This window comes from Vipera ursinii, assembly GCF_947247035.1.
Source record: "Vipera ursinii genome assembly, chromosome: 6".
NCBI classification, from domain to species: Eukaryota; Metazoa; Chordata; class Lepidosauria; order Squamata; family Viperidae; genus Vipera; species Vipera ursinii.
Genome location: NC_139515.1, coordinates 42,857,662 through 42,868,998, shown reverse-complemented (window position 1 = coordinate 42,868,998; position 11,337 = coordinate 42,857,662). Strand labels below are relative to the sequence as shown.

Below are 11,337 nucleotides of genomic sequence, written 5' to 3'. Positions count from 1 at the left end.
AACAGGCTCTATTAGAGAAAGATAGAAATTTCTATAAAATAAGCAAAATTAAAACAATGAAATGTGCCATTGTGAAAAGAGGGCCCTTTAAAAGTCCCTGCAGTTTTCTTGGCAAGATTTTGGAAGTGATTTGCCCTTGCCCTTTTAGGGCTGAGGGACAGTGACTAGCCCAAGATCACCCAGCTGATTTCATGTCTAAGGTGGGATTAGAATTTATACTGTCTTGGTTCCTAACCTGGTGTTTTAAGCACTACACTAGACTGGCTCTCATTACCTTTACAATTTCATTACGTCTTTAAAAAAAATCCCAATCACTTTCGTGATCCTGATTTTAAAATAATTCTATTATTCTAGTTCTCCGGGTTGTTTACTGTAGTACAATGGTTAGCCCCACAAAAGGTGAAACATGTTCAATACAATTCATTTTTTAGTTTGAAATTTTTCATCATAAAAATACTTAAAAAATCAAACTGGGCAAAAATTATTTAAAGCAGAAATTAAAAATCAAAGGTTCCCAGATACTTAAAGATTCTTATCACCACTAGTAGTATAGCAGGGGTCTGAAATGATTTGACCTCTAATCCACTCTACATCTTCAAGTTGTCAAGGTTAAGAAATACTTCTGTAGAGAATGGACGTTCTAAGGTGCATGGAAAAAAATTAGTGGAAAACTTCCTGGCAAATGATTATCTCTAATTAGACATCATCCTTGTTTTTCAGAATATTTTATGCTGGCCTACAAAGTTACAAAACGATGATTACTGAACTGCTGAAGTTTAGTTATTAATAGCTAAGGCATTGTAATTCAATGTTTTATTTATTGAGCAGAATGCAGCTGCTTCACATTTAAGTGCACGGCACTGCAATTTTTAGATAACACATTTCAATAAGAAGCTGTAACTTGGAATAAAGACAAAAACATTCAGATATATTGGAAAAATAAGATGGAAGGGTGTGGTATTGCTTTTATTTAAATGCAAATCTTATGCTTATAAACCTCAGAGACTAGTCTTCTAGTTTTAGATATAGAATGTATTAGTCCCCTATCTTCCTGAGTAAGTACTTAACGATAATTGTATTTAACAAAATTTCTACTGGATTTTTGAATACTGCTATGCATTCAGTGAGCTTAAATGGACTCCAGAAGATGGTAGAGGACAGGAAGGCCTGGAGGAATGTTGTCCATAGGGTCGCGATGGGTCGGACACGACTTCGCAGCTAACAACAACATGCATTCAGTAGTTTTTAATAATGTATTTTTAAATGTAAAATTTGTGTTCTAGTTGAAATATGTGATACTGATCTACAAAATTTTATAGAATGTGCTAAAGAATAATTGCAATTCCATGAAACTAAAAGCTCCTGAATTACTTTATACTTATATTAAAATACAGAAAATAAACTTATAAAATAAATATTTGGTAGTAATTATTAGATTTAAAACTGTAAGTGCAGTAATTAGGCAATTTCTAGCCATTGATATTTGACATCTTATTTCTTTTGAAGTTTTATTCTCTTACAGAATTGTTCATGAAGCTATATGACTATACTAAAAGGCTTTTTAATCAAATTCTTGTACTTTCAGTTAGCATGACCATTAAGAAAATTATTTCAATCCTACTTTCTGAGGCAGAAATTTATGTAAATCTTTTTTGCCCAGTCAATGCTGAATATAAACACATTTTTCACTGTAAACCTTTATCAAAAAGAAAAGCCATAGCTTTGATCTATATCCAGAATGTGCAATTTGGTAGCAAGAAAGAGACTGAATCAAGACAAATTTATATTTAGAATAGACCAATGAAATCAATAGAATCCATTAGTCATATTCCAGTAAATTGAATAGAAGTTCCCTTCAGACTTCCCCATTCAGCATGGGAAGTTATGTAAAGAGAGTAGGTAACCTCTATTACTTGTTGACCTTGTGCAGACAGAACATCTGAGCAGCAGTCTCAGAAGAATATTTATATGGTGAGAGGAATTTGAATTTAGCAGACTAGGAAAAATGAATGCTTTACTGACCAGATCAGGGAGAACCAGCTACAGCTTGGAATGCAGAACATATGGTTGTCCTTTGGATAAGGAAATGATAAAAACAAAGTACATTGAAAAATGTATGGTTTATTTATGCTAGTTTACAGTAGCATACATACATTTTAATATACATATACAGAAATAAATAGCTTGTCACATACTCAGATTACAGACACAGGTTTTGGTCTGGTTTCTTGCTAATCATCACTAAGTCATCCTCCAAATTATAATTATGTCCTGCTTGTAGACTTCATGCTTTCTGTGGAGGAATTATGGAATTCTTTTTACGTTCTCTGAAAATGCAATGTGATTTTTTATCAGAACTGTTCATGTAATTTCTTCCGTTAAAGCCTTAAGCAAACATCATTCTGTCATCTTACATTGGTTCGGTTTTGAGGGCCTGCAACTTGCCCTAAGATACAAATATGAGAACTGGACCTGTAAAATTTGTTATATATATCCTTGCTGTCTGTGGTTTTTCAGATTTTTGCAGCCCAGGTTCATAATTCTGCTTTATGGAAAAAAGGTTCTACACAAACGAGTGGCTCAGATGCAAAAATGTTTTGCTCTAATCACCTCAGGATGGGACAGTTAATAATGTCTTACTTGTGTTCAAAAACTCTTTGCCAATTTTACTCCATTTCTTTGGGTTGTCTGCAATTTCACTGTCTTTAGCTCACTACCATGTTTTGGATCTAAGCCAAACAGCTGATCAACAGCCTGCTACAAATGGTAACCTATCACCACAGGCTGTTTCCTTTGTAAACTTGAGGAACTGTTTTGCCACAATGGATTGGCTGCCCCACTCATGCTGGCAAGAGGCCTAATGGGGATCCCATCAGCCAAGGAATTTTGGCTTGTGGGATCCTGGAGAAGAGTATTTTCTGCCATGGCTGCTACCTTTTGGAACATCTTGCCATAAGAGGTAAGAGCTGCCCCTCTCCTTTAGCCTTCAGGAAGACTTAAAACCCTGGCTACACCTGCTGGCATAGGGTCTTGAAGGAAAAGCTGTTGGCTAGAGTTGGTGGTGCACTAACACAGAAAGTACTCCCACGTCTCCACTTCAAACCCATGTTTTTTAGTTTATTTTTTTTAATTTTAATCAGCTTTTATATTTATATTTGTTTGGAAATTTGTATGCAAGTAGTCCTCAACCTACCACCATAACTGAAGCCAAAATTTCTGTTCCTGAAACAGTTGAGTTTTGTCCCATTTTACAACCATTATTGCCACAGTTGTTAAGTGAATCACTGCAGTTAATAACATATTTGTTAAGTGATTAACAAATTTTGATTTTGCTTGTCAGAAGATTTTGCTTTTCAGAAGAGTGCAAAAGATGATCACATGACCCCAGACACTGCAACCGTGATAAATACAGTATGAGTCACGTATAAGTATCTGAATTTTGATTATGTGACCATGTTGATGCTGCAACAGTTGTAAGTGTAAAACATGGTCAGAAGTTGCTTTTTTTCAGTGCCGTTGTAACTTCGAATGGTGACTAAATGAACTGTTGTAAGTCAAGGACTATCTGAATTTTCTCTCTCTCTAAGGAGCTCACGAGTCACCTCAAACTGGAAGATGGGAGGCAAATAAATGTAATAATACTAACAGCACTTCAGAGATCACTGAAAGTTAACCTCAATGTAGGCTCTGAAATTTTAACAACTGAAGAGCTAACTTTGATATCATAATACCAGGAAGCCACAATTTATATTCAGAACTGACTAGCAGTGGGAAATCCAGGCTAATCCAGTCAAAAAAAAAATCGGGGTTGCATGACATTTAATGGTTTATTCTGTAGGGGCCAGTATGACTGATGGTTTCAGCTTTTGCTTTGTTTCCTAAATAGGGTTTTCAGAAATAAATCTTGCTGTATCTAATTACCTCTTGTTTCTTTTAAGAAAGCTGTGGTGCAGTTTGAGTCTAGGATTAATCTCACTGGGAATCAAATATGCATTCTGCACTGCATGTAACACTCTCTCTCTCTCTCTCTCTCTCTCTCACACACACACACACACACACACACACACACACTTTGCCAGTGCATTATTAGCCTTTCAGAGACTTAAGGGAATCTACCTCGTACACAGATTCACGCCACCAGCATGCTAGGGCAACAAATGGATGGAGGACCCCGCCTCACAAAAGACCATCGGACGGCGAAGCTTCTACAACAGGGGTCTTCAAACTTGGCCCTTTTATGACTTGTGGACTTCAACTCCCAGAATTCCTCAGCCAGCAAAGCTGGCTGAGGAATTCTGGGAGTTGAAGTCCACAAGTCATAAAAGGGCCAAGTTTGAAGACCCCTGTTCTACAATCTTGAAAAACATGAAACACAGCGCTCTTCCCGCCTCTGTGTTACCTTTAAAATGCAACCATTGGCTGGCGATGACATCACCGTTGGGAATTACAAGACTATAACCGCTCCAGTTTGAGCGAATACAAGCCGGAAGTTGCGAGCAACGCCTTCAGCAACCGATTTGGAAGCTCAGACGCGGAAGTTCGGGAGGGACAAGCGACTGCGACGATGGCTGCGGAGAGTTATCCGAGGTCGTCCATTGAGGACGATTTCAATTATGGCACTAACGTCGCGACGGCTAGCGTACACATCCGCTTGGGTAAATCCTGGTCAGCCCTCCTCTCTCACCCACCTTGCCTTTTCCGTTCTCCATTCGGAAGTCGTTGCTTTCACCAATTCCCAATGAAGCTTCCCCTTCTCCCGTTTAGCTCAAAACCTTCCCTTGACCTTCGAAGACGAAATTACTCCCGTTTGTAAATAGTCTTCGCTCCAGGCCATATTGCCTGTCGTGCTCGCTTTAGGACTCTGCCACTGCGCTCAAGTGGCAGTCATGGATCATGTTATGCCAATTCCTTGGCCTTTTCCCCAAAAGGGAATGCAATCCCAGAACGCATGTCGTGGTGGTGGTGGGGAAGACTTGTCTTCTAATGGTACTTTCTTATCAGAAAAATGATCCAGTATTCTTGCTTCCACGTTTCAGATGCTCTCCTTTACAGATGAAACATGGCCATCCTTTAGGAGAGTAATGTGGCAAAGGTAGAACAAATCAGAGAATAATCTACAATGAACATCTTTATATGGGAAGAGTTGTGTAGTGTAGGCAACATTGCAGAATTTTTAAATTCATTTTTAATAGAGCAATAGCGGAGACCTGCACCATCTTAGATCAAGAATTCTACATGCATGGCTCTGTGGGGGAGTCTCATATACTCGCCACAATATATTAGTTTTTGGATGATAAACAACTAGTGTCATAGTAATATGACTGTCCCCTGATGATTCAGTTTTTATTGCAATGGATACCATAAAAAAATCTAAAGATTGCAGTGTAGAAACAAACAAGAACAAAGGATAGATATTTGATTTCAGCATAAATCTTGAAAATAAACAATAATGAAGTGTTCTTATTTTCTATATTTTAGCTTTTCTGCGCAAAGTCTATAGCATACTTTCAGTCCAGATTTTTTTGACAACTGTGACCTCTGCAGCTTTTCTCTATTCCACCACAATTCGGACATTTGTACATGAAAGGTAGGATCTATAGTGAATCTGGTTGAATTTGCTTCATTTTTTTAATGCAAAATAAATACGGATCCAGTGTTTTATGATTCTGCAAGGTAGTCTAAGGCTGTTTCTCAACCTTGGCAACATTAAAATGTGTTTAGTTGAACTCCAAGATTCCCCAGCCAACATCTACAAAGGTTGAAAAACGCTGATCTAGGGAATTGTTTCTAGAAATATGTTCACTGAGGAGAGGGTAGGAGAGTTACTGGGAAAACGTATTCATTTCTTGTTAAATAAATTGTTTGCTTGGGAGAGAAAAATGTATATAATGATTCCACTATTTGTGGGTGTGAAAAATTGCTTATAAGGGAAAAATTATGTTTTCCTCCTAATAATAGCCTGTTTCTATTCTCCTTTGCCAGTAAGTAGCTTCTTCTCCATTCAGTTGTGTGTCTGAATAAAGCTATATAGTAATTAATATAATCATCCAGAAATAGATTGCTATTGTGAATATGTCTTTTTATTTAAAAGCAGAATTTAAATATATGAAATATTGATAACCTACCATAGATGTTGTAATTCAGCTTAACTAATAAAGGTGTTTTATTCTTTCTAAACTTACTGAAGTATTTTAAATATAAGATTGTTTTATCTACTATTTTGGGGGGAACAAAAGATATTAGAATATTGTTTCCTAATATGTTGTCATACTTAAATTTACAGTCCTGCTTTACTTTTGATGGCCCTGTTTGGTTCTTTGGCTGTGATTGTGGCTTTAACTTTATACAGACATCAGTATCCAGTTAATTTATATCTTCTCTTTGGATTTGTAAGTATTTTTATAATGCATGACTTTGATAGTTGCAGTTGATCTAGTGAGGTGAATGTATTTTACTGTATAGTTCTGTTTTTCCCCCATAAGTTTTTTTGTTTTAGCTTTGTTCTTCTAGTAGTTCTTCTATTAATATAATTTTTTTTAAAAGGAAAAGCATTTTACAGACATCTGTGGAACATATGCTGTCTCTTTGAAAATGATGTATACTGTTTCCTTCTGCATAGCTTTTGAATATGCATAGCAGAGTAAATTTGCATATATCAGAAAATATATTTTAGAGACAAACCTAGCTGACCTTTTTTTCAGCAAATAGACTAGTTGACTTAATAATGATGTGAAAATGCTTGCTTTCAAAGGTATGTCTATGTGTAATTTGTTCTGATTGAAACATTTGGCTGCTATCCCCACTTCTTCATAGGTAGCAGTGGTCAACAGTAATAGAAGTATTGTCAACCTCCAGGTTCTGTGGGATGATGCAGTGATTAAGGTTTAATTAGTTGAATGATACTTCTTTTTATTCCTTATAGACTCTTTTAGAAGCACTGACTGTTGCTATTACAGGTAAAATTTATCTTATTTAATTGACATCATCAGACCTTTGGTTGCTGCCTGAACTGAAAATATATTTTTCCAAGCCCGATGAGAGTTTTCTTTAGCAATCTTAAGATAAAAGCAGTAGTGAAATAATTCCAACAAATTGATTTTTTTTCCTCATAGCCTCACTGTACACAAGAAGTTGTTTTCTGATAGAGAAATAGGCTGCAGCTGTGAATTATTTATACAATGGTTGCTTTTGTTCATATCATCTATATATTCCATTCTGGCTCAGGAATTCTGGGAGTTGAAGTCCACAAGTCATAAAGGGGCCAACATCCCTCACCTTTGCCCGTAGGAGCTGACAAAATTATACTTGTCGGTGGGGAATGTCTCTCTCTTAACCCACCAAGTGTCAAGCAAGAAAGGATCAGAATTATTTCAAAGTACTTATAGGCTGTTTCTGAAGACCCACCAGAGTGAAAGGTTAATGGCTAACAATGAGTATTGGCTTTTTTATTAATTTTTATGCCCCCTGGTGCTGTCAGTAGTAGGTCTATATTGGCTTGAAGGCTATATGTACCTTGAAATGTTTGAATTATTTTTGTCTCTTGATTCAGTCAAGATATGAGGAAGATGAATAATGATGCCCTTGCACTCAAATGTTGAAGAGAGAAGGCCTCCAGACATTTTCCAAAGCATCTCAAACCTCTTGCTTTAAATTTATTTTCTTAAAACAAGAAAACATATGACTAAATTCAGATTTAATTTCTGTTAGGACCTTCTGGGTAAAAACAAATAGATTTTTCTGCGTGTTGTTATGTTGTGTCCCATTCTCTCTCCCCCCCCCCCGCCCCTGGCTTCTGCTATGAAGTATTAATAGAACAAAATCTGTGCTTTAAAATGTATACAGTGCATTACTTGTCATTCACACTTTCTTAACCTGTGAAGAATTATACTAGATTTTAGAATTATGGTATGTTTAAATTTGTTTTTCCCTCCTTGCTAGTGACTTTCTATGACGTATCAATTGTGCTACAAGCCTTTATTCTGACAACAACTGTGTTTTTGGCCCTTACTTTGTACTTTGTACACGTTACAATCCAAACGGGATTTCAGCAAAGCTGGAGCAGGGTAAGCTAGTTTCTGTTATATACTTTGGCATTTGGGCATTTTGAGTGACTGTCTTACTGGAATAATAATCAGTGATGACGGATTCTTTTAAGATTTGTTGATATGTTGTGATTGCAGCAAAAGAACCAAGGCAGGGGATTTTCAAGTTTGCTTTGTTAATAAAAAAAAGAAAAATAGTTTGTAATTATTTTAATATGTGATTTTATACTTAACAATATATAGGAAATAAGTGTATCTACATTTTAAAAGAGCTAAGTTAAAAGCATACTACAAATAAGATATTTTTGTGCCTTCTCAGGCTGTTTACTTGCTTATGGATTCTTCTCCTGTCAAGCTTTTTAAAGGTAAGAGGTTATTTATCTTAGATAATTAAAATTTTGGAGATCTCCATAGGATGTTAACTGTTTTATATAGATTGAATTATTAGGTGCTAACCCCCATTTTAAAATCTTGTTTTTTAAAACTGATAATTGTGTTCTTTTTCAATGAAAGTCTTATGTGTCCATTTGGGGATTATGAGCATGTAGCTTATTAATGAAAACGGGTGAAGTTGAAATTAGTTTTAAGAGTTTTTAAATTAAGCGATATATATAAATAAGTGCATACTGTTAAGATCAAATTTAAACAGGTTTATCTTTTAATTTTTTTTGCTCCACAAACTTGATGTTTCAACATTACACTCTCAAAATAACATCTCAATTCAAATAATTTTACATAAAAACAATGATTATTCTACAGAAATCAGATACCAATATTTGTAATATTGGTTTTTGATAGCTAAATAAAGGAGCTTTTTTCATTTTAAGGCTGGCCAGTCCAGGCATGGAGAATGATGATCAGCAGATATCATGATCTACAGAGCCATGGTTTCTGCAGTTCAACCATACATTCATTAATCCCGACTCAGTTTGATAACCTGCTGTGCAGGTGCGCACTTCCAATCATTTGTGGCTGTTTCTAAGTCTGTATCTGTAATGAACAGACAATGTGATTACATTTCTCTCAAGAAATCTTCATTGAATAAATATATAAAAATTATGCTGGAAATGGCCCCAGCAGCTGTGAAATTGTCATATTTCTGTCTATGTAACTTTGAAGGTGTGGTTCACAGTAAAATGGGAAAACAATGTATTGTATGGTAATATAGTTTAAATAGATGGAGTGATTTTGTCAGAGGTGAAGGTGACACAAAACATACGGACAGATAACATTGTTTAATAATAACATTTTAAATCTGTGAAAAAAGAGCAGGAAAAGCTTTTAGATTTACTCAGAGTGCAGAATCCTTCTAATTCATTCATTTTCTTGAAGAGTTCATTAAAATATTTTTCAGATTGATTATTGTGTTAGCAATACTATTGTGAGAAAACACCCAATTATTCCTTAAAAGAGTTGCAGCATGAGAAGCCCTTTAGAAAAGCAGTATTCTCAATGCAGTTGATTTTATTCATTCAAAATGATGCCCATACACATTACATTAAGAAAATGCAGTTGCACTGATATTTAAAGATGTATCTAATTTGAAATGAAGTTACATCTGTTGCTTTAGGAAATCATTGGCAATCATAGGATATGAGAAGATCTTATTTTGTTGGTAACAGGGAATGTCCTAAAGTCACATGAATGACCTCTATTTAGAATCTAGAAAATAATATTAATTGTACTCAATCATTTTTTAAAGTTTAAGTTATAATACCATTATAAATAACTAATTTTAATATGTTTTTATATTAAAAAATTGTACTAAAACTCCATTTATCTCCTTGTTTTTAGTTCTTTTTCAATAGTGAAATAGTAGAGCTGGTATTTGCTGCTGCAGGAGCACTTCTGTTCTGTGGATTTATCATCTACGACACTCATCTATTAATGCACAAACTCTCTCCGGAAGAATATATACTAGCTGCAATCAATCTTTATTTGGACATCATCAATCTGTTTTTGCACCTGCTTCGTTTGCTAGAAGCATTTAATAAAAAATAATTGGGAGTTTTAATGCAAATTTGAGATAATTTATATGCAGTATCTAAAGAGTTAATTAAGACCTAGAAAATCTGCAGTCTACTTTGAGAGTGAAGCCTGGTTTTACATTCTGTCCTGGCTTCAATGTTTTTTGTATAAACAGTGTTTTAGAGAGCGGATTCTTACTGAATCTATTCTGAGATCAGTTAATTGCAGGCATCTTGGCTATTTGGCAAAGGCTTACTCCATCTATTTGCATATTATTAGTATTGATTGAAAGACTTGCTCATCAACTCATTTGTGTCAATAAGTACAATTAAAATTCTATTTTATTCCTGCAGTAATTGCCACAGATGTGTCCTTTGAGAATCACAGTTGTTGCTGGTTAGATAGCATAATTCTCCTTGATTTCACTATTGAACACTGAAATTTTAAATAAGCTAAAATTCTATTGTTGTTCTTTTACAAAAAACTTTATGAGCATTTTTATTTGAAGAACTGCTCCTACAACATAATTTTGCTTTTTCTAATAAATATCTGTACTTCCAAGTATGTTGTATTTCAGAAAAAATACCCCCCCAAAAAAGAAATAAACTTTTATGGGAAGGATTCTTAAGATGGATAATCTATTAAAGCAGGGGTGTCAAACTGCCAGCCTACCAGCCGGATGCATCATCCAAAAGCCACGCCCACCGCATTGCCGGCAATGGCGAAAAGGTTCCTATACGTTGTGCAACGTCATGAGTTTGACATGTCTGTGTTGTAAAGTAAACAAAAAAGAATTGACAGGCAATAGTCTATTCTGAAATTTTAAAAAAGTTCAGAAATACCATATTTATTTATTTTATTTATTTTAATTCCATTTATATCCCACCCTTCTCCGAAGACTCAGGGCGGCTTACAAGCTTAGCAGTAGCCTTCATTCTATGTATATGCCTGCTTATTAGGGCTTTCACACACACTCCCAAGCGGCATTATTATAAAGTCAGCTTAATTGCCCCCAACAATTTTATGTTTTCTATAGCAGGGCTTTTCAACCGGTGGTACACATACCAGTAGTGGTACGCGAGCACATGGCTGGTGGTACGCGTAGGACCGGTTGAACACTATAAAAAAAAGTAAAAATCATTTTTTTTTACTAACCTGTTTTCAGCTGCATTCCGTTTCTCCATTTGCTTCTTTTCACGTGTTTGTGGGACAAAAAAAGTTCCATGAGACTTTCTAACTTCTCACGAGATCTCTCATGGAACTTTTTTTCTTTTTTAGCATAGTCCCACAAACACGTGGCGAAGGGGAGAAGCGGAGAAACAGAATG

At 35.4% G+C, this 11,337-nt stretch overlaps 1 protein-coding gene across 1 annotated transcript; it reads left to right on the top strand.

Annotated features, from left to right (window-relative positions):
• Nucleotides 1-4,425: 4,425 nt before the first annotated feature.
• Nucleotides 4,426-10,056, top strand: TMBIM4 (transmembrane BAX inhibitor motif containing 4; the record flags this gene model as incomplete). Its single annotated transcript, XM_083365595.1, is given in 11 exon segments — nucleotides 4,426-4,443; nucleotides 4,445-4,499; nucleotides 4,502-4,545; nucleotides 4,547-4,655; nucleotides 5,479-5,587; nucleotides 6,284-6,389; nucleotides 6,923-6,956; nucleotides 7,939-8,003; nucleotides 8,005-8,063; nucleotides 8,362-8,407; nucleotides 9,837-10,056. Coding segments are annotated over 11 exon segments (852 nt in total). The 3' UTR covers nucleotides 10,044-10,056.
• Nucleotides 10,057-11,337: the final 1,281 nt, after the last annotated feature.